This window comes from Dicentrarchus labrax, unplaced genomic scaffold, assembly GCF_905237075.1.
Source record: "Dicentrarchus labrax unplaced genomic scaffold, dlabrax2021, whole genome shotgun sequence".
In the NCBI taxonomy this organism is placed as follows: Eukaryota; Metazoa; Chordata; class Actinopteri; family Moronidae; genus Dicentrarchus; species Dicentrarchus labrax.
In genome coordinates this window covers 18,377,659-18,400,909 of record NW_026136719.1, presented here as the reverse complement: position 1 = coordinate 18,400,909, position 23,251 = coordinate 18,377,659, and the positions used below count along the sequence as shown (strand labels likewise).

The 23,251-nt window shown below is 39.0% G+C and overlaps 1 protein-coding gene across 2 annotated transcripts; it reads right to left on the bottom strand.

The window, feature by feature from the left end:
- Positions 1-2,243: 2,243 nt before the first annotated feature.
- Positions 2,244-23,232, bottom strand: LOC127351445 (DNA-binding protein RFX7-like). 2 transcript variants are annotated; one of them, XM_051378984.1, is made up of 10 exons: positions 23,024-23,232; positions 19,385-19,418; positions 14,826-14,911; positions 14,429-14,551; positions 12,701-12,817; positions 11,401-11,485; positions 11,074-11,287; positions 9,739-10,019; positions 5,780-8,459; positions 2,244-5,674 (listed from the first exon to the last, which is right to left on the bottom strand). In XM_051378984.1, the coding sequence occupies exons 1-10, from the start codon at positions 23,230-23,232 to the stop codon at positions 5,220-5,222; spliced, it is 4,284 nt and encodes a 1,427-aa protein (XP_051234944.1). In that variant the 3' UTR covers positions 2,244-5,219. The 2 variants fall into 2 exon arrangements, with proteins under 2 accessions (XP_051234944.1, XP_051234943.1); XM_051378983.1 differs by having other exon boundaries at positions 2,244-8,459.
- Between the last annotated feature and the right edge of the window lie 19 nt (positions 23,233-23,251).

Sequence of the window (23,251 nt, the reverse complement as noted above, 5' to 3'; positions counted from 1 at the left end):
ACCAGTGTTTCCCCTGAACACAGAGAGAGGCTGTGAAACAAGTGTTGAGATGTTTTAAAAAGTGCAAAAATGTAAATGTACCCTGGTTGTTGTACATTGTTATATAATAAAATTGTGGTTGTCCTTGCCCCATATCTTCTTTTACATACAGTGATATCATTTATTTTTATGGATTACTTGGATGAAAACATTTTTTATGCTGTTAATCTAGTGATTATTTTGGGGGAATACCATATACATACCTGGAAGTGGAAATCCAGTTCTCTTTCTGTGCTAATATGCAATTTTGCCAACAGATTGAGGTCTGTAAAGTTAAAGTAACTATATATGTCAAATAAATGAAGTGGAGGAATAAATTCTATATTTCCATCTGAAACGTAGAGAAGACTAAATATAAAGTATCTAAAAAATGTATAAGAAAATTGTGTCACCAGTGAATATATCACCAGCTGATATATTCACTGGTGACACAATTTTCAGCTGAATTAATTTAAATAGAGGAATCAAATGTTTATCTGTCACATATACACAAGCAATATATGTAGTGAAATGCAATCATGTGCTCTGAGATTTAATTAATTTGTTAATTCAGGGTTAATCTGAAGTCCAATAAAAATAATCTGATTACTTTCACAGGTGAAAACAACAACGATTTTTTTTTTTAAAAATCGGATAACAATATGTCAGAGGCTGCCAAATATAGATAATACTTTCCCCTGCTTGCTTAATGTTTGTATGACAGGTTGGATTTGAATGGATATATTAAGATTCAAGATTTTCAATGGTTATTTACAAGTGAAACTAAATTTACTGAAATGAAACTGAAAGCAGTGGTTGCACTGGAACCAGCCCAGGAAACCAGTCAGGACACTTAAGATACTTATTATGTACGTATGCAGAAATGTAGAGTATTGATTGTTTGCAATTATTGGACTAATACAGGATATAAACTGTGGTAATACTGAAAAACAGGATCACAATCTAACTAAAAAACTAGTCCCACTAATGTTCTCTCACCATGGCTGTCGAGCTGCTCCTGTTACTAATCATGTGCCGCCATTCTTCTGGCTCAGACACATGAGGTCCCCGGGAACATAAACAGTAGTTGGTTGTCATTAATCAAACAGTCAGTTTTGCTCAGACAGAGCACGGTGCCAGTGTTTTGTACAACTGCGTGAACAACAAGGGAGTTCAAGTTACTTGAGTGCCACACAGCAAGAAGGCCAGGGCTGTTTGTCAATTGTCTACTTGGGTCTCCTTGTTACACCCATTCATTCATACGTTCATTATGAGTCATTATCAGTGCCACCAGAGACAGATGGAGTCATTTAATAACTGATTGAGGCCCAAAGAGGTAAAATGATCTAATACTTCATAACATAGGCAAATTCACACTCAACCAGATAATAAACGTTAAATGTTAATAATGTAATCATTTTTCTGCAGAGCAACTTCAACTTTTGATACTTTAAGTATGAAAACTTTATCTTTTTCATGTTTAATTTACCCAAAAACTATATAATTTAGATATTATCTTGCATTTATTTGTTATAGCTTACCCAAGATTCAAGGTTGTTGTTTTATTTTTTTTTTCTGTGCTGAAAAACCAGCTGGAGGTCTCTTGAATAGATATAAAGTCTTTTTTCTTTGCAGCTAACTGAGGTGTGCTACAGACATCTAACTGTTCAAAACTTTTCTTTGGATGTAAATATGGATATTTCTTTAAAATCTTTAAAGACTTTGCGCAACCCCACAGGTGTTTTCAATTATTCTGGCTAATTAAACTCCTGCGCAGAGGAATGTTGGGAATCCGACATGTCTTAAGAGAAGCACAGCGAGAGTACAAAACTTAAACAGAGGTAACGCTACAGCTCCAAGGTCCCTTGTATTCTTCATGCTGGCTCACGGTCATACCTTAAACAGAACAGAGCCATTGTTAATGCTAAAGTTACAACTTGTTTTGCTATGAGACACTCCCTCAGAGTCCTCCACTGTTGCTACCCAGTGCTGCTGTTATTTTACGCAGTTTCAATGAATGCATTTTCTCCTCTGGAAGGGCACCCTAGAGGACACTTCATCACATTCATCACATCATCCAACAAATGACCTCCACGTACTCAAGCGGTGTTTTGTGTGACATTTCAAAAGGTGAAGAGGCCCGTGTTCCCTGTGCGGGCAGCGCCAGAGAGCCAAACCTCGCCTCTTTCTTTTAAGCGAATATGAAAGAAACACTGACTCCAGAATACCCATGTACTTAAAAATGTTTATTAGTTTTAAAAAGTCTTTAAAAACTGGTATGAACAAGCACTTCCCCTTATAAAAGCACTTGTTAAAATGCAAAAGAAAAAAATCCCCTGTACACTGACCACGGCAACATAACAGTGGAGGGCAGTTCTACAGCTCTGAACCACTTTCAACAAGAGGAAGGGTAAAGTCTTCACAAACGCCAGTGCTAACCAAGTAAATGTTTTCACAGACACAGTAAAGATCAAAAACATCAAAACTGAGAAAAACAGATTCAAAAAACTGACTATAAATAAGAAATGTTTGCCTAAATGGCTGAATATCAAATTATACTCAAAATGAGATTATATATTACAATGATATAATCTGCCTTTACAGAAATTTAAAGTATTGTGAAATGTATAAAACAACGGTCAATGTGACAACAGTGCTGAAAGAGATGTTTACCATATATGATGACATTAATACTTCACCATATAATTAAAGATTTGTCTCATTTCCACATTTTAAAAACTGACACACTCCAGTTCTGAAGAGTTTTGAATAACAGAGTTTTGTTAAATTATCTAATTATTCACCACAATGTATTGGACAAATGATCTGCTGATAAAGAAGCATTGTTACGCGTTGTATTGATACGTGGTAATATGACACTTAAAAAGTATGCCGCACAACATCCTAACAGTGCAAGTCAGATTATTGTGTATTCACAAGATTATACGGTTTGCAAGGTTACATTTTCTGTACAAACGACACACACTAAATAAATAGTCAAACAAAAACACGCCGGACAACCGGGCCACACCCCCAAATCTGTACAACAAATAAAGTTAGTGTGACCAACAATACGAACACACTCAGGGATCTAAAGCTAACAACAGCTCATGAATACATTTCAGTGTTTTTGGGACTTACAAAAGCATCAACAATAGTAAACAAGAAATCCTTAATATTGTCCTGATGTACTGTTTTTTTTTTTTAACTAAAGAAATGTGTTCCAGTGCTGCAAATGTCACATTACAGAATATATTTGTTATGGCTGTGTCCCCATCACACCGGAGATTAATATCAGACACCCGAGATCTTAGTGCATGTTATTGCAGATTATATTTAAAAGTCTTTGGTATGGACATAAGGCTCAGAAATCAAAGCCCTCAGGAGCACCTGTGAGTCTCTCCGCCTCTGTGGTCACATACAGCTCTTCATCATCAGTGTAAAGCAACATAATCTGCTGATTTTACCTCCGGGCGTGCAGTGTCTCCCAAAGACAGTGCATTTATGTAAAGAGACACAAGTATTACAGATTGTCAGTGCAGTATGATGAGTGCTTCATTGGGAAACCAAACTTCCAAGTTCTTGATGCTACAAAGCTGCTATAAAGTGTTAATTTCCACTCAATTGCAGATGAAAACTTCCATCTTCAACTCAAATGCTTAATTTGCACAGAATACAAATCTCAGTATGAAGTCATTTTCATTTTATTTTTACCTCATCATAATTCTTCTTTTATATAAGATTCATACTTTAAAAGTGCAGGAATGCCCCATTCAACGGGGTTAGTTTACTTCTTAAGTAAATTGGGTTCTTTTTTCCCTTTTTGTCCTACGAGTGGTAAAGTAGTTGAGCCCTCATCTTTCACTGCTTGTTTGAGTACCTTTCATGTTGTACGTTGCACTACGACAGGAGAGGTATCCCACAATCCTACACAACGCGCTGTGTGACTTAACTACTATATAAAGGCTCTTTACATACTCAATGCATCATCGAAGATATTTTTATGGGTGTCATTGTAGGACAGAGGTCATCCTTCTTGTATCCACACTAAACAACTCTGAACCACTGAGAGAACTCATCACTATTTACATACAGTGTATTGCTGATATTTCTTAATATATCTATTGATTAAACAATTAACATTTTTGCACATGTAAATTAAAGGCATTCATTACAGCCTATATAACTTTATAGTTATGATTATACAAGACAATTACTGGTACTTTTTTCACAACTTTTGCAAAAATGTGGCTTGAAAAACAAAACAATGTGCAAAAGAAATGAGTTGATATCACTATCTTCAAGTTGTCTGAGCTCTGCCTTTAATGCACAGACAATTGATTATCGTGATGAAGAAGCGATGAGAGGTTGACTCGGCTCTTTAAAGTTCTGTGATGATTGTCAGGAACTTCCTTTTATGGTTCTGTCTACTTTAAGTATGAACAGACACTTTTCAGTTAATCATAAGAATATATTAAATGGATTTACATGGATGTTTTGTTCTATGTTTATTGTCACTAAATGACATTTCTATAAACTGTGTGTATATGTTTTTTATAGATGCACTGACACCAGACCGACACATAAAGCTCCTGAAAAGATAACGTGTACTGGCACAGATCTAAAGTTTCTTCGTACTTGTAATACTTCCAGTTTTTTGTTTTTTTTCAGTGAATCTACATTGCACACAAATGTTTTATTTATGACATTAGTTTAGCAGTAAATATATTTTGTCATTTTGTACCCTATGCTTTAGTTATACAATGCCTGCAGTTACCATAATTTAGACACATTGATATAAAGAAATATTGTCGTAAGAAGCTCATCAATTATAATAATTCTTTACACTGAGAAATCCATGGCTCTGTTAATATTTTTTCACTGACTATTCAGTGAAACATTGAACACATCATAGTAAACAGGTTTAGGTTTCTGTTTTGTTCAGTAACTTTTGTTTACTTGTTGGAAATGCTCTTGATCAAACAACGTGAGGTGATGTTCTCCGATTAAAGGGAAATGACCAGCATTTTAATCAGAGTGTTGCAGCATCATTGCAGTTCAGTCTGGCACTTAAACTGGACAAACCTCAATGTGTCCAGTGTTGCATTATAAAGTGTAAATGCCTGAAAATAAATAAAACAAAACAGCAACCACACATTAACACGTTTAACATGACTAAAAAAACAAAAAAAGCTTTTCTCTCAACCCATCAACCCAACAGTTGGATGATCTTTGCTCTCCAGCCAGTCAAGTCCACTTGAATGTGCCGCCTCGCTGGTAATTTGCTGAAACAGCTGATCATTCACCAACTCCTCTGCAGCAGCATTTTGATATTGCCCTTGCTGCTGGTTGGGGTCAAACAAAAGGTTTGTGTCCAATGCGTTAAGGTCATTGATGCTGCTGGAGAGATCCGATGTCATTCTGATTTCACAAGGGAAATCTGCCCCGCCTGTACTCAGCTCTGACACCTGTTCCATGAGCTGGCTGCCAGCAGTAAGGCCGTTGTCTGTCAGCAGGTCTTTCACAGTGCTGCTGAAATCCAGCTGCTGATGCTGCTGCAGTTCTTCTTGATGCTGCTGTGAGCTCAAAGACAACAACATAGACTGGACCTGCTGTCGATGCTGCTCTCCAGAGGCGGATTGTGCTCGGCTGTCACCTGCAGAGAGAATCATTTGTTCATTAATAGCGTTTTCAATGAGGTAATTTGGCCTCTTGCATCTACTGGGGGAGTCAGAGGTCATCAGGCTGAGGGGGTTCTCACCGCAGGAGAGGTTTGGGTCGGACTCAAGGATCTGGGTGAGGTTCATGCGTGCAGTGTAGCTGGAGGGTAAGTTATTGATGCCCAGACCCCGCACAGAGTCATCATGTTCCCCATCTAGTTTGCTCAGAAGGACATTGGTGATGTTTTTGCTGTTGCATTGTTGGCCCGGCGTGGGCAGGACCTCTGTTTGCATCATAATATTGAGCGGCACAGAATGGCTCCTCTGAGACATGCTGCTCACCCCAAGATTCGTCTGGCTGCTTGCAAAGATGTTTAACACCTCGGGCGTCACAGGAGAGTTAAAGGGAGACACTACTGAACGAGGGATATGGGGAAGGTTTCCTGTGTTTCCACTCAGGGTCCTCTGATGCACAGCAGGGCTTACACTGCGACATCGAAAAGTTGTAGCAGGTGTGTTGGTAGCTTTGTTATCCAGAGGGGCAGGCACAGCAAAACCCTCCTGCTTGGTCATGTTAGCCATGCTAGCTACCTGCTGCTGCACAGGCGAGATGGGAGTCAAGCGGCCAAAATGGTTGTCGTGGTACCGCGCATGAGGGACGGCGAAGGCGTGAGGTTTTTGAAAATGGTCACCTATCAGACCTTGATAGCTGGGGAGGATTCCCATGCCACTGTTTGACTTCAAGCTCCCGTTGCTGTTGTTGTAACTGTTATTCATCCACTCCAGCCTGGTCTTGTCTGGGTGTGTGGCCATCGGTCTCTGCATTGGCTTAACAGGGCTGCTGGAGACGGTGCTGCCGTCATGGAAACCAGTGATGCTGGAGTTGATGGGTGTGAACGCGAACGGGTTCCTGCACTCCACAGGACTGGGAGGCACGTTGCTGCTGCAGTTGGAGTGTGGAGTACCAACTGGGGTGTGACGACTGCTTCCCAGCGCGCTGTCCACTGGGGTTGTGGAGGCGATGCGGGAGCAGGGGCTCTCTCCAGTGAGGCCTTGAACTCCTCCCATCATTTCCGATGTAGGCGTAGGAGTGGGTGTCGGTGTTGGAGTTTGCATCGGGTTGCTGTGGCTGTTTGCTGCATGATAGAAAGCAGTCATGGTCTGATTGGTGGACATTGTGTTGTCTGGCGTCATAGCCTGTTGGCCTTGCAGTGTGGCACAGCCTCCAAACTCCTGCAGGTTCTTAAGTTTCATCTGCTCTTCCATCTGCACCAGCTCCTCCACAATGCTGTCCTGAGTCACGTCATCATCAAAGGGAAAGTAGTCCATATCCGTCTGCATGGGGAGGTGGCTCGATGATGATGAAGCTTGACTGAAAAAGTCTAAGGGTTCATGGTTGGACTGCGTGTATGCCTGTTGTTGAGCTCCTTCCAGGCTCCCTGTGATTGAACTCCTAACATCACTGACACCTGAATGTTTTTGGAGGCCGGGGTTATTAGGTACTGCATGTACGTTAGCCATTGTGTGCCCCTGCTGTTGCTGAAGTAATGCGTGACTGACAGAGGTGCTAGTTTCCATAACAGTGGAAGTGTTTTTCCTCTGCATTGAGCTCTGTGTTTTGGCAACAGAGTAGAAGCCACTGGCTCTGAAAGAGGAAGTGCCAAGTGCGTGGAATTGAGTGGACAAGACAGAGTTCATTTTCGTCTCTACCTCCCTGGTAGCTGGTGCACTTTCAGGTCGAGTTGGAGCTCCTGGCCTGGGGATGTTATCGTGCGCGTTTCGAATCCCATATAAAAGACCGGCAGCGCCATCTACTGACTGCTCTGGCATAAAAACCCTTTTGACTGGCGAAAGGTCTGGACTGAGGCCAGATCGCTTCCTGAGGCTCTTAGTGGACAAGAAACCTTCCTTTGGTGATGTTACACTGCTGTTTTCCCCAAATGAAGGTGTTCCGCTGGTGTTAAGAAAAGAAACAGCACTGGTATTCTGAGTGGAGGGAGTTAAATGCATAGTGCTTGTATTATTAGCGCTGTTATTGCTGCTTTCGACTGCTGCCACAGTGTTAGTGCTTGAGGAGGACTTTCCGTTGCAATTAGTGCTGGATGTTTCCTCTAGACCCAGGAAGCCTCTAGTCTGAGGTATGGGCACACTGGCAGCCCTTTGTACAGCCCCTCCACCCCTATTTGCCATTGATCCTTGACTTAAAATCAGACTGCTGGGATTTTGCATTTGGCTGTTTTTATGTATAGCTTCAACTTCCATTTCAACATCGATGGTATGGGTGTTAGCAGCCTGCCCTGGCCTGGCCACCGGGGCCAAGATGGGGACTGCCGAGGTGCATCTCATGCTTTGATTGTAGCTGATGTTCTCTGCAACTGAAGGACTGCTAATGCCCACAGATGCTGGCCGCAGAGTGGTGTTTGTGAGGGAGGTGGTGGTAATGCTGCTGGGTGCAAGCGATATGGCCGTCATCTTGACCAAACTGACTGGGCTGACGTGACAAGTAGTCATCACAGTCTTAATGGGGCTGTTGGCGATGATCATGGTGGAGGGCGAGCGCAAAGTGATAGCAGACGTGGCCGTAGGCTTGGGCAAGATTTGCGCATATCGCTGCCGGGCAGTGCGTTCTCCAACGGGACTGGCTAGAATATTTTGCTGGGTTTTGGGGCTCTGTTTCAGTGCCTGAACTGGCTGGGTCACCATTTGGAAGTTAATAGGCAGCATTTTGTTCTCTACCGTTCCCATTGGACTTGGGGACATCAGCTGCCTGCTTCTCTGTACCTGTGGAGAGTAAAGGTCAATCAGAAAGTGGAACAACTAAGAAACTAAACTTTAGATGATCATCACAAAGTTTCTGACAACATATTTTGTAATTTTTACCTTTTTAAACAATAATTTTATCCCTACCTGCAAGAAGAATACTGTTTTCTGTTACACAGTTGTGTTACCATAAATAAATCTTTAAAACTAAAGCTGTTTTGGCCTCTTTGATATCAGGCTTATGAAACTGTCTCCGCTATTTAAGAATATCACCCTTTGTCATATGACAGGTACAGGTCTGAAATTTTAACTGTATCAAAGTTTCAAAACAATACAATAATTGGTAATAGACACCTAAAGTGACATAATATTGTAGCTATAATAACCAAAAACGTTTTATATATATATATATATATATATATATATTATAATATACTTATTATACTGACAAAATACAGTCTATGTTTAATGCAATTCTTCTCTCTTGTTTAAAGTCAATGTTCATGTTCTTTTGACGTGTATGTGGTGTTTCTTTAAAGCAGCAACAGGGAACTTTTAGTTTGTGTTGATTCTAGCGTCCCCAGTGGACAAAAGTGCAGTGCTTCCACTGCCTTGATTCATTTCAAGGGGAATCTGACCGAATTCGACCTGGTGGCCGACATTAAAAATAACTACAAAGAAAAAGCCAGTCTTCACGCTGATGGTCTGGTGTGCTTATGTAGGTCATATAGAGGCATCAGTATTGAACTGAAACTGTTTCATAACCAGTTAAAAACTCCTTGTAGTAGGTTTAGGCAGTTATAAACTATGGTTTTCTTAAAGTACACAGATGTGTGTTTTCTAAATGTCTAAATATATGAAAACAGGTTTTTGTAATATTAGTTGTCGTACAAAAATTAGTTTGTATATTTTGTTTACCTTAGTTTAGCTGAATGTAAATGGGTGATAGATTAACTCTGTAATGATGTAAAATGATCAAGGCTGTGTTTTTCTAAATGTTACACCCATCACTCATTACTCACTGAAATGTTGAGACATTGAAGTACTTTATGTATCACTGTATTCTCTTAATGGTTTTCATGGCAGTCTGTTCAGAGTTATTAAACTGAAAATGATAGGTGTCGTTTTGAACACAACAACACACGCAAATTTTGTTTATCAGGTTCTAAGCATTAATAAAAGTAGATCATTTAAAGTCAAATATCAAGTGAACCTAGATTTGTTCTTTCTATTGGGATGAATACAGAAGATTAGTAGTAAAATTACACTGTTCTCTACATTGAGAGTCCTGCATTCTCACCGTGATGGGGCTCTGCACTGCAGCGACCACGATGCCTATGGCTGGCTGAGGTGACGGAGGGGCAGGGCTAACACAAGGTACACCATCATCTGCCCTCTTGGTTTGCCCCTCTCCAGGTAAAGGAGAATACAGTTTCTGCTCTTGTTGTTTCCTCTGGATCTTCCTCTGGAGCTGCTGCTTTGCGTCGACAGAAGGTGAGGACAGGGTTGTCACATGAGGCTGGAAAGAGTGAGCCTCAGCGGTCGGGACGAATGCTGAGACGGTCTGTGGAGTATTAACCTCTAAACAAGGGAAACAGGGATTTAGATCTGTATCATGCTACTGTATAAAGAAATAACTTCATCATAATAATATGTAAATATATATACTACATAAATGATGAGCTTGAGTTACAACTACAATAAGGTTTGATAATTAGACACCTCAACTTATTGTTAATAAGTTAATTTTACTGTATTCACATTATGAAGGACTAAAGCTGTCATAAATGAATGACTTATGTAAATAAAAAAATAAAATAATAAAGACAGAGACGTACCCACAGAACATTACCCATCATTAACATATGGGTGAAGAAATACATAAATATTTGTCAAATAAATACAGTATTTCTATTTCTGTGCATATTTATTTATCTTCAAATTAACCTGTATGTTTATTTGATAATTGCGGGTTTTATTTATACATTTCTGTCTTTATTATTTCATTTATTTATTTAAGTAATTAATTAATTACTGAATTGATTTTTTATTATGGGAGCTTTAGCTAACCTTAAAAACAGTCACACATTAAAAATAGCCGAATAAAACAATAATAATGAATGCATGGTCTAAAAGAAAAAAAAAACTTAAAATGACCACATACTAGATAAACAAAACAAAGGCAAAGAGCCAAACACCGACAAATGAGAGCTTATAATTACAAGAATACAACAGTTACATTTAAGTACGCAATCGACCATTAAAGTCAAGAACATGCGTATATTCAGTCATATGGTCTCTGCTGCAGGTGCAAATGCCTTTGTTTCTAAAATGTGTGATGAGCTTGTTGATTTTGTTTGGCAACATTCTGCAGAAGCTGTACACGCAGTAATTTTTGAGTTAAGAGGTGAGTAATTGTCGTTAAGCACATGCAGAGTGTGTTATATGTCTGTGTGTTGACCAGAGTACTCCAATAAAACTGTGAACATTTCAGGTACTTGAATCTAAAAATACAGTCATCCGCATGAAAAACACAGACTGGAATAAAGGAGCAGTAACAGGCAACTGCCACCAGAGGCCACTACTGACCTGTTTTTACACAGGGGGCATGAGGCTGATGTAACCAGTCTCTTACCTGTTGCTGTGCCGGTTGTAATAGTGAGAGCTGCCAGGGACTTGTTGCTGATGTAATGGCTGTCGATTAGGAAGCGAGCCAAGTCTTCCACGGCATCAAACTGACGTTTCAGCACCTTCTGTGCCCACTCACACACCAGATCACAGGCTGCAAATCGCACATCCTCCTTTATGCTGCTCAGCTGGCCCGCTGACTCTAGGACATCACACTGGAGCTACACACAGTAGATATGTGATTATAAATATATGATACACTGCATGACAGTGACAATAATGGAGGTAGAATACAAAGAGAAAACATCAATAAGGACGATGTGAAAGTACTTACTCCATCTCCTGTTTTATGGAGATCCAGAGCCGGTAACGATGGCATGTGAACAAATAGCCTCTTCCTCAGTCCACTATAGCAATATGTAAGCTGGTGTTAAGATAAAAAAACATGTGATTCCTGAAAATAACATCTACTCACTGGGATAACAATTAGCTAATCAACAAGTCAATAATAAAAGTAAATAATTAATGTATCCACTGACATCTAAAATGATCAGCTCAGAACAGACCGACTGAAAGGTAAAGTATTTAAAACCTGCACATACTTAACATTAAGTTGTATTTTTTATTACGCATTGTATCTTAGTTTTAAGTTCCTCCAGTAAAGCTTTATTTGGAGACCAGTGGTCTAAATAATGTATATTTAAGATGCAGTCTATATTGAAATGGGTCTAATTGACTGTCATAGTTTAATGGTTCAGCGTCTGCTGTTGTAGAAAACTCAAACTGTGGTTAACATCGATTAAAGTGCTTTTCACAAAAAGTTACTATTAGAATAACTAAAAACATGCTGACAGGACAGTCCTCGTAGTGAAAACTGTCAACTGACCCATCAGTGTGGCTTTGTGTTAATGGCTTGGTGTGTGTGTGAGACAGAGGGCGAACCCTGTGAAGCACCTCCAATCAGGGACACTGACAAGCTCAAATTTGTTATCCCAAAAACATCATGTGTAAGCAATCTAGTGCCATGAGCTGTTCCAACTGTGAATGACAGGAAATAATGTTTAATTTGCTTTTAAACTTGCAGCCACTTGCAGCTGTCGTATGTCTCAAATTACTGATGTAGTGAAGTGATACATAAACGTTTTATTTCTATAGAATTCGGCAAAATAGACTAAATAATTTTTCACAATGCTTTAACATTCAAGAGTTTACACTAATTTAACCACTTTTCTGGAGTAAAACTACTTTAATTTCAGAAACTGGAAATACTGTAATAATTAAATTAAATCCTTGAATACCTTGAACAGTTTGCAAATATGAGTTCAAAGCAAACTTCTTTCATCAGTCAAACTATTTAAGTTTTTTCCCATTATAGCCAATAAAGTTCTGACTTATGATCTTACACAACGATAATTTCATTAACCTGAATGAAAAAAAATCACAATTTTGTGATGAAGGTCAAGATCACCGTGACTCCCCTGAGGGGCCTCTGTATTATGCTTGTGCTTCGGAGGCAGAGGGGGGCTTTATTTCATTTCACATCTATATTTAGAGAGCTTATGAACTGCAACAGCAGATGGTGTGTGACCAGAGACAGAGGCCAGACTGTTACAATCCATTCCAGTGAAGGATATTTAGATTTTCCTCTCATGCCAAGTCGACGCGCCTTCATGTTCGGGAAGACATTTTTCATCATTTTTCCAAAGTCTGCAGCACTCAGTGGGTGGTAGTTCAGATTGTCACAGAAGCTCCTGAAAGACACAATAGACAGAATAATTGTAATTAAAAATATAGAATTATGTCTTGAATCATCTAATTAAATAATCAAATCATCAAATCATATCAATGCAGGGGATCATATAATGTTTGTGAATGTGGGGTGATCAAAGTCTTTACAGTTCAAACTATTTTGCTCTATTCTAAAACTTGTATAATCATATACATCGTATACATCATCAGTCGTAGTGATGATCGAACCTCAGCACACCAAAACATTTTAGCTTCTTTCAGCTCATTGTTTTGGTTTTACAGCCCATAACTTTACTGTTTTAGTTCACATTTCTCACCAGTGTCATTTGTAGCTGCAACAGGCAGCTGTTTTTAGCTGAATATAGTGGAGCCTTTAGCAGTTAAAGAGCCCCATATTATTCAGAGGAGCTGGTGGAGACCAAACACAGAGCTAAAAGAGAGTGAATATTGGACTTATATGAAGCAGGTGGTCAGAAACATGACTCCAAATTAACGATTATGTTGCTCTGTAACTGCTGGATGAGTAAATATGTAACTCATTCGCTAGATAAACTCATAACTCATAAATCATGAGGTGATCAGGTCAGTGTTGTTTTTACAGTTTTCCCCTACCTGGTCAAATCAGTTAATGCACCTTTAAAGGTATAATATGTAAAGTTAGAGGACCAGTCTGTAGGATTTAGTGGCATCTAGCTGTGAAGCTGCAGAATACAACCATTTGAATATAGCTCAGCCTTCCAAGTGTGTAGAAGAAACTAAAATGTGAAAGGCCCTATCTACAGCCAGTGTTTGGTTTGTCCGTTCTGGGCTACTGTACTCCCTCCGTAGATAAAAACAGCTCATTTTAAGGTAACAAAAGCACAACAGTTCTTATATTCAGGTGATAATATAAGAAAATATATTATCTAATAAAAACACATCTATGAATATCATATCCTATTTCTACCAATAGATCCTCCTAAATGTCAATAAGTGTGTAGAATTATAACAGAGTTTCTAATAGTGAGTTATAGTTTGAGTGACCATGTCTGATACATTCTGTCCAAATTATCATCGAACATAAAGTGCCCTTGAAATGAAATGAAACAACTCTCTAAGAAATGCTTCATTATTAGTTGTTTGTGACAAACGTGATTGTTTCACAGCACAAAACATATTTTTTTGTTGTTTTGAAGTGACGCCTGTTGCGTCTCTTTAAAGCCTTTTCACCTGTCTACCCTAAAGGCGCCAATATTTCTGGAGGGCACTGTATTTCTGATCTGGTAGAGTTAAAAAGACAGTTACATAACACTGTCAGAGCATTTCAATGGCTGTCTCAGACTTTCCATTCTAATATTACCAACACATGCTGCTCTCTGTGATTCCCAAGCCTGCGGCGTCTATTTATACTGACGCTTTAGCCAGCAGCAATTTAGAGGAGAAAGAATCTCAAACATTAGTAGCTGTTATTATTTAAAAGGTGAACACCAGTGAAAAATATTCAAATAAATAGTGATGTCTAAAGTTTAATAAAGGGAAACAATGAGAAACGATAAATTATCAGCTTATTTACTATGAAAGAACATTTTAAATGTATGTTGCAAAAACCCCATCTTCACTCTGTTTATACCTACTTGTATTCGTCATAGACCTCCTGTTTGGGAAGAGAAGTCTCTGGGTATTCCTCTAAATGATTGCGGATCCAGCTGAAGGCATGCGTCTGCTGTGTGCGGCTTGATGATAGGGCGCTCTGGTCACTGAGAAAAGACGTGTATCATTGATTAATTGACAAATGACAAAGACAGGCAGACTTTTGTCACTGTAAGTCCTGAGAAATCATCTGCACTGAACCTAACCTGTGTGTGAAATCCTTATTATGTGTCTATATCGTTCACATAATAATTTTTTTTTTTTTACAAAAATGTATAGCCCCATCAATAATTAATCATAATAGTGGTTTCCTGTGTCATAAATATATCATAAAGTGTCCATTTTTCTATAAATAGTGTCAGAGAGCAGGTGTATCCTTACCTTTTCTCAGTGTTACTGCTGGGATCAGAAGGCAACTTAAGGTAGAGGTAGAGTTTTTCAATGTCTGAGAACTTCTCGACATCTTGCTGTAGAGATAAAAAAGGGGAGTTTTAATATTTGGCCTTCTAATTATCAGCACAAGGTTACACCTACAGAGCACTCACACACACAGTGTAGCTCTGGCAGTCCATTGATCCCTATTGGTTGAAATTCAACAAGGTTTGGTTTAGGCACATAAAACATCTTGTTTAGGCTATGTTCATTGTTCATTGTTCCATATACTCTATAGATAATCTGTTAAACATCTATAAACAAAGAAAATGTTATAAATACTCTATAATAGGGATAAACTAAAACAGATGATGATACATGGTAATCAAGGAAGCAGTAAAAAAGAAAATGGTGGCGTGGAACTCATAGTAAAGTTAGTACTCAAGTACTGCACGTAAGAACAATTTCGAGGTACTTTACTCGATTCCGATAATCTGACAAATACTGAGTATCGGATGATAGTCGGCCAGTCTTATAATCGATCTGTAGGTGAACTATCCAAATAAAGTGTTAGTACTGCAGCTACAATGAGCCAAAGAAAGCGCAGCAGCATTTGGATGCACTTTTCGATGAAAAAAACGGCAAAGCAAAGTGTAACATCTTTCAAAATAATATTTCCTTCCAAGTCTGGTAGCTTCTTAAAAATAAATAAATATGAAAATGAGCCAGTCTTTTGAACGACTCTTTGAAAGGAACGGCTTCTCAAGATCCGGCTCCCTTCAAAGAGCCATAAATCCCATCTCTAGTGATCCTCTCACTCATCCTCTAGCTTCATAATCAGGTTGAGAATTTTATTTGTTTATTACTTTAGTTTATTACACATACAGCTGTGCTTTGTGTTTAGTGTAAATTAGCATGCTAAGATGTTAATCGTTGCACTCAAAATATTTCGATAAACAACCAACAGCAGTGGTTGGTTAGTGGCCATGAATCAACAGATTTAAAAACATTAAACATAACATACAGTATACTCTAGATCATGCCTGTACATTATGGGTTTTGCCTGGTCACCTCTCACTCTCATTCATTCATACTCAGCACACACAGACATGCCAAGAGTGTACAAACTAAACCTATTCAGCACGACCCCCTGAGCTACCAACAGTCTTCAGCACTTCTAACTACGTTCTTCAAAAGGGAAAAAAGAAACCTGAGAGCGTGAAGAAGGCGCAGTTTAAATTCTGCTGGTTTAGATGGCAGCAGACAACAGTTTTAAACACCAAGCAATACTCTAACCCTGTCAGAGTGAATTCACTAACATAGACAGATACTATAAAAAGTGTTTTTTACCCCTTGTAAGTATTCATGTTTTATTGTTTTACACCATTTAATCAAAGTGGATTTAAGGTGGCATATTTTAAAATTGATAATCAGAAGAAACAAAGAGTCTCTACAAACTGATTTAAATTAATTACAAAGATATAATAATATCATATAATTTAACACTTAAATCATCACTAGAAGTCACATTATTATTTGTTTGCAGTATAAATACAGCGTATCTAGAGGTCTTTATTTAGTAAGTATTGTATGTATGTATATATATATATATATATATATATACATATATATATACATATACACATTCACCGTATTGTGGCAAAACCTTCACCATGAAGAAAAAGTAACAAAAATGTGATCGGAAAGCACAAGTGAGCGGATGGATACAAGAAAACTTCCAAGTCACTGAATGTCCCTCAGATTAAACAGTTAAAGGGGAACTCCACCGATCAGTCTGTTTTCACGGTTTACAGGAGCGCTACTTAATGCGTGCATAAAGCATTTTGTGGCTCCTGAGGGAGCAGAGTAGATACCGAAAAAATTGCCTCAAACGATGTCACTCGTTTTCAAACTTGTGGGTGCCAGGTTTTGACAGAAGATTTAAAAATCAATGGACAAAAAAAAAGACATTATCTCTGGTTCTGCTGCATCGATTTGAGCCTCTTAATAAAACTGTCCATCTTGAGCCTGAGTTTAAATCAATCATTAAGAAATAAAAAGAGTACGGCTCAGCTGAAATCTGCCTGGAGCAGCCATGAGGCATGTTTTGGTGTATCTACACTGCAAGTCACAACCAGTGTGGAGGATTTAGTGGCTTCTAGTGGTGAAGCTGCAGATTACAACTAGCTGAACATCGCTTGCATCTGTATTTGACGATCTGGGAATGAGAACAAGCTGGGAAGTGTGTAAGAGAAACTATGGTAGCGAAAAACATGAAAGGGTCTTTCTACAGCCAGTGTTTGGTTTGTCTGTTCTGGGCTACTGTAGAAACAAGGCAGTTCAACATGGCGGACCTACTGCGTCTGTAGATAAAAACGTCTCATTCTAAGGTAATAAAAACACAACAATTCCTATATTCAGGTGATTAAACACTAATGAAAATACACTTATGAATATTATATTCCATTTCTGCCAATAGAACCTCCTAAATGTCACACACCGGACCTTTAAAGCCGAGCAGTGAAGACGTACAGCTGAGACACACAAGCATGTGCAGTGTTAACAGACAGACACATAGAGACAGACGGGTTTCTGCAGAGCAGGGGAGCTTGTAAGGTGAACTCAAATCCTCTGCTGTTAACCCTTCTCTCAGGACAGCTCGCTGCACAGTGAGCGTACAGGAACTCACGCTGCCGACACGTCTTCACTCATATATGTATATATATATACATTCACCCTCTCATTGGCTCCTAAGAATAAACATTATTCTGTCCAAACTTCTCCAACTAACTTCTTTGTTGTTAGGGAACCACAGCTCACCCACAGACACTGAGCAGCACGTATCGACATATAATTCTCCAATATACACATTATGGGTCACATTTATGGGCTTCAAACGCTATCCTGTTAAAAACCTTGTGTATTAATCAGAGGACACTGTTGGCCGTTGTGACTCACTTCCTCCTCTGCTGACTTGGACTGTCAATGTCTGTATGTTACTGGGTCATGAGCTCTGCACAGTAAACTCCTTGCCACCTTCAACTCACTTTCCCATGAAACAAAGATGCTACCAGCGTGGAAACACACAGGCAGTGCAGATTTCAGCAGACATTTTACACTTATTTTGTGCAGCTTTGTACACTATGAAGTTGGCAATTCCTGACACAAGATACAGTGTGTTTGTCTTCGAAGGCAGTGGTTTTAATTTGTTCCATTGTTGTAGTTCCCTGACAACTCGAGCCAGTCCGACACATCAGCATTTAATATGTTATCAGTCAACTTCAGTTTATCAGACATTTTCTTTGGTGTATATGCTGGTCGATTACAAGTAACAGTCATAGTACAGACAAGATGACAAAGATACGTTTAAAAGTGTCGCCATTGCATACTCTGTCCAAAAGTGGGCAACTTAAATGGAAAATGTGCCGACTTTCAGCCGGCTTTGCCGTTACAATGTGGCTAATACATGCAAATGAACAATGTTTAGCCTCCCTCCATGTTGTCTTCACCCAGTCCAACACGTCATCTGGAGCATTTTTTTTATTTTACTACTACTACTTACTTTTTGATGTTTCATGGAATAAAAGATCAATCGAGCAAATAACCTAAAGATTAACAGACAGTAATTGTTAGTTAAAGCTCTACAGCCCTTTCCTGCCTTTGAAGTTTCCTCTAGCGCCACCTTCAGTCTAAAATTTGCTCCGATCGGTATAAATCGATACACATGTACTTTTTTAATTTGAATGATCCATGAGATTTCTTTTAGCATCACTCTCAAGGCAGACTCTCCTGGCGCGAATCAAGGAATAGCATTATATCTTATATATATATATATATATCTCATCATCATCTGTCCAACATTTCCTGATAGTACGCTGAAGGAGCTCCAGACTATAAGTACCGTTCACAACTAATCTGATAATACTTATTAAATTATAATGTTTCCTTCTGACCTTCAGGGGATGCAACATACCGATTTGTTCTCCATTCAAAGAGGAAACGAACATGACGCTGGCCAACTGAAAGCATATTTGACCTATTAATGAGGCCGCTGTCAGAGGTTAATCCCTTGTTGTCACCATTCATAGAGGCTCACTGCAGCCCACTGCACATCAGTATCTCTGTCCCTGAACCCGCCGCTCCGTCCCACCTCACCCTCCATAAAAATAACTTTATATGGCAAATCTTTAATCAACCTGTGAGGCCAAAGGCACATTTCTATATTTGTGGACAATAACGATGATTATTCAACCTTCATGGTTTAAAAGTTTGCAGCACAATGAGTAACAATTGACCGTGTTGAGCCAATCAGCCAACCTCAGTAGCTCAGTGCAGCTGTCTGGCCTCAGATTCGCCCTCTATAGGTTGATCTGAAAAGCTGCTGCGGACAGATTTTCTGTCGTGTTTTGAAATTATGCCAAGAAACCCATCGGGAAACAACCATGTTTCAGATCTACACGCTAGAACCACAAATAAATTACAAACAATATTTTAACAGATTACATTTAATTAAAAAGGTTTCAATAAAAGTGCAATTTGTATGTTTAAAACACATCAAGAATACTCACCAGGATGTTTTCCACTTTTGATTGAACAGATTTGCTGCAAAAAAGAGACATAGTATAAATTAATATGAAGCTGGTGTAACATGAGCGCTTGTGTCTAAAGTGTATTTATTTATAAAGCAGAGGAATGTTTGGTATGAGACGACCCTCCCTTCAGCATCTCTCAGGTCATGTATCCCACCACCAGGAACACATGTTGTCATATGTAAAAAGAGGGAGAGAGACAGGCACTGTGGTAACATTGTCTCTGACAGAAGCTCAGAAATTCATTTGCAGTCGCTGAGGAAATCTACTATACGTCTGTTTCATCCCATTGAAGTCTAACCTTGAAAGAAGAACTTCATAAAAAATAGGGTCTATGGTAGCTATGTAGTATGGTACGTCAAATCTTACTTAGAGAAAAGCAAAACAACTAAAATCCTTTAAGAATGTTTTATAATTACTGACATTATCCATATACACATGCACACTGTATACAGTCACATCCATACTGTACACACCTGTGCATGGGTGCGGAGCAAATTAACTAATCGCTAAAAAAAAATTACTAAATTAACGACAAGATCTTATGCAAGAGCAGTTGCATAAGCAGCCACTCATCTTAAAGCTCTATACTGATTTAAACCACGAAACATTGCTCAAACCAGATACATGAATAACTTCTCCAGGTCTAATTCCTAATCTGCAGGTCAGATTGTTGTTTACCTCGACACAGAAGGTTAAGTCTCATTTAAAGACTCTGCAACACTGGGCATGTCAGAATGAGGGGACGCTCTAAGCCGCGACAAGAACAGTTCATTTTAATTCACTGTTACTAGGGGGCCCGGGATTTCCCAGTGCTGAAAGGCCATCATTAAGCTGTTTGTAATTCAGATTTGGCAGGTACACCGAATGACACCTGAGACCTAGATTACAAAAAGGAATAAAGAACTGATGCAAGTGATCCTTCAAATTACATTATGTATGATATGCCCAGGTGTAATTCAGCCTCTGATTGGGCGGCGTGAATGAAGCAGGAACGGCTCCCTCCACAGTAGCGCCTCACTACAGACGATTACTGCACTTGAAGACACAGTGACGGTGCAAATGAACTCGCTGACCCTGACCAAGACGGTCTCATTCTACCATGACCCACTGAGCAAGCAGGTCGCTGAGGTGAACGTCAATATTTATGCTCTAATCCTCTTAAAGGTTAAAGATTTAAGGAGCGGGACAAATATTCAATATCCCAATATGCTTCCGTAGATTTACGTTTCAGCTCTGAACTGTTGAGCTTTCTGGTAGTTCAACCTTTTATGGCTGTTTGACATTTAAAAGATAGTTCTTGACTTCATGTATAATTAAAAATAAAAGGGTATTTTCTGTCAGAACACGGCCTTAAATAACAGCAACCACAGACAATACACACTATCAACTGTTATTATTAAGTGCTTACTGCTAACACACTCATTGAATTGATTTAGTTTTAGTTCATTTCACTCTTACATGAGGTTTTGATTCAGTGTTTTTTAATGTATGTGAAATGCTACTGGTGCCAGTTGTCTTTCTTTCAAACTGGTAATTTTATACTTCATAGTCACTTATAGTCATGTGGTTCTGTCTGGTTTATTTTTTGGAAATAGTTATTTGTAGCCTAAAACCAGGCAAAGACGTCTGAGTTCAGTATTGAGTTCCGTCTGTATTTGTTGGCCCAGGAATGAGAACAGGATGTGTGTAGGAGGCCAACTATGGTGGCTGTGAAATTCCCGATAAACGCGATATAAAGCCAAAATCTACAGCCATTGTTTGGTTTGTCTGTTCTGGGCTACTGTAGAAACATGGCGGTTCAACATGGTGGACTCTACAGAAGAGGACCCGCTTCCTCTGAAGATAAAAATGGCTCATTGGAAGATAACAAAAATACAATGAATCCTATACTAAGGTGACTATAAACTAATGAAAAACATAGCCATCAATATTATATTTCTAAATGTTACACAGTGAACCTTTAAAACAATGAAAAAAATGTCTAAATTGTAAAATTGAGATTCAAACTACAAATGTTATAATGCTAAGGACTCTTTTAAATAAGTCCCAATCAACTAAAATCACTCATCTACACAGAATGTATTTTTGTAGTATCCCATATAAGAACAATGGTCCCCAGTGATTAGACATTACAGATGCAATGGCGTTTCACATTGCCAAACATATGGTGTCTTTTGTAAGCAAGATTTAATTTTCAGGCCATATTTTGAACCCTGATTGCAGGAGTTTAAGTACAGCAATCTATATTTTCTGTTTGCTACATAATGTGAAACTGAGTAATGTAAAGTCAATTTCCCCACTGCAACAGGAACTACATACTATAGCTGTAGGTTTCAGCCTGTCATCCATGTGTCAAATCGGGAGGGGGGAGAGAGAACTGAGTAAGAATGTAACACTGCAACAAAACCTTCAACCAATCAGTAAACAGGCAAGAGATGATGATGATGAGGAGGAGGAGGGTGGGTTTGCCTTTACTGAAGCATTAGTAAGTAAAAGTCCTACATTCAAAATGTTCTTTGAGTAAAACTACACAAAACTATACAAACAGAATGACTCAGTCAATAATTATTGTAATTACTGGTGCTTTAAAGTGTGAGCAGCATTTAAACTACTGTTACATAGTGTTGGGTCGTTCAATGTGTAACAATACATCATCATCATTTATAAGCTGATCATATGTTTTGTAGGTAAACATCGTATCTGCAGAATAACGAGTGACTACTGCTGTCAAATAAATGCAGCGGAGTAAATAGTCAACACTGTGCTGTAAATGAGTTAATTCACTTAGTTACATTCCCACCACTGTCCATGTCAACGCCTGAGCCTAAAAAAGATGATCTTAAGATGATCTGTGTAGTTCAGTCAGCATTAACAGGAACGCTTCACCATGTTTCCATAATATTAGGTTGGTTGAACGACAGATAGACAGACTGTACTGCAGTTATTCACACTAAACTCCCTTAAACAGGAAGTTTACAGAGACTGAAGACATCATCGAATGAAGTGTTGATTCTCTGGACTCACAACTTTAAAACTAGGTGACATTTTGTGTGCAGGACTGGTAATGGAGTATTTTTATTTCACAATGTGTTGCTTACATAAGAACAGTGGTGGAATGTGATTCAGTAATATTTACTACTGTATTTTACTTTTATACCACACTAAAAGGTAAATATTGTATTTTTACTCCACTACATTTATCTGACAGCTACAGTTACTTTGCGGATTCATATTTTACATGTAAAACATATGATCATCTCAAAAAATATGATCCATGGTTACAGATTAAACTCTCTCAACAACATACAGGGGAAATTTACTCCACTTAGATCAACTATAACTGTATGATACTTACATATGAATGCATCAGTAATGCAACAACAGAATATCAATATATTACTACATTTTGCTCACAATACTTTCACATAAGTAACATTGTGCATGCAGAACTTTGACTTGTAATGAAGTATTATATATATTATATTGTGCCATTGCTACTTTTACTAAGTGAACACTAATTCCGCCTCTGGATACTGACTGTAAGACCAACACAGTGACCCCCCCCGAGAAGCATCAAACCTTTGCACAAAACACTACTACTGAACACCTCCTCACCAGATGGAGTTCTTGATCCTGAGCTGCAGAGCGCTGGCCTCAGCGCCTTGCAGCCCGGGGAGCAGGCCGGGCAGGCTCCTCGCCCCGCGGTCCGCCTGCTGCTGGGGGTCCTCCTCGGCCATCACGGCGGGCCTCGGGACGGGACTCTGCGGGACTGGACGGGACGGGAGGCGTGGACGGGTGTACTCGCCGGCAGAGTTAAGCAACATGGACCGGAGGACGTTGCGA

What these genes read in the sequence shown, in the direction of transcription:
- LOC127351445 (XM_051378983.1), bottom strand. Translation starts at nt 23,232, where the DNA reads ATGTTGCTTAACTCTGCCGGCGAGTACACCCGTCCACGCCTCCCGTCC. An exon ending in GAGGTCTATGACGAATACAA is followed by an intron (nt 12,818 to 14,428) that starts GTAGGTATAAAC and finishes TGTGTCTTTCAG; the next exon opens with GAGCTTCTGTGACAATCTGA. An exon ending in TCCATAAAACAGGAGATGGA is followed by an intron (nt 11,288 to 11,400) that starts GTAAGTACTTTC and finishes TACTGTGTGTAG; the next exon opens with CTCCAGTGTGATGTCCTAGA.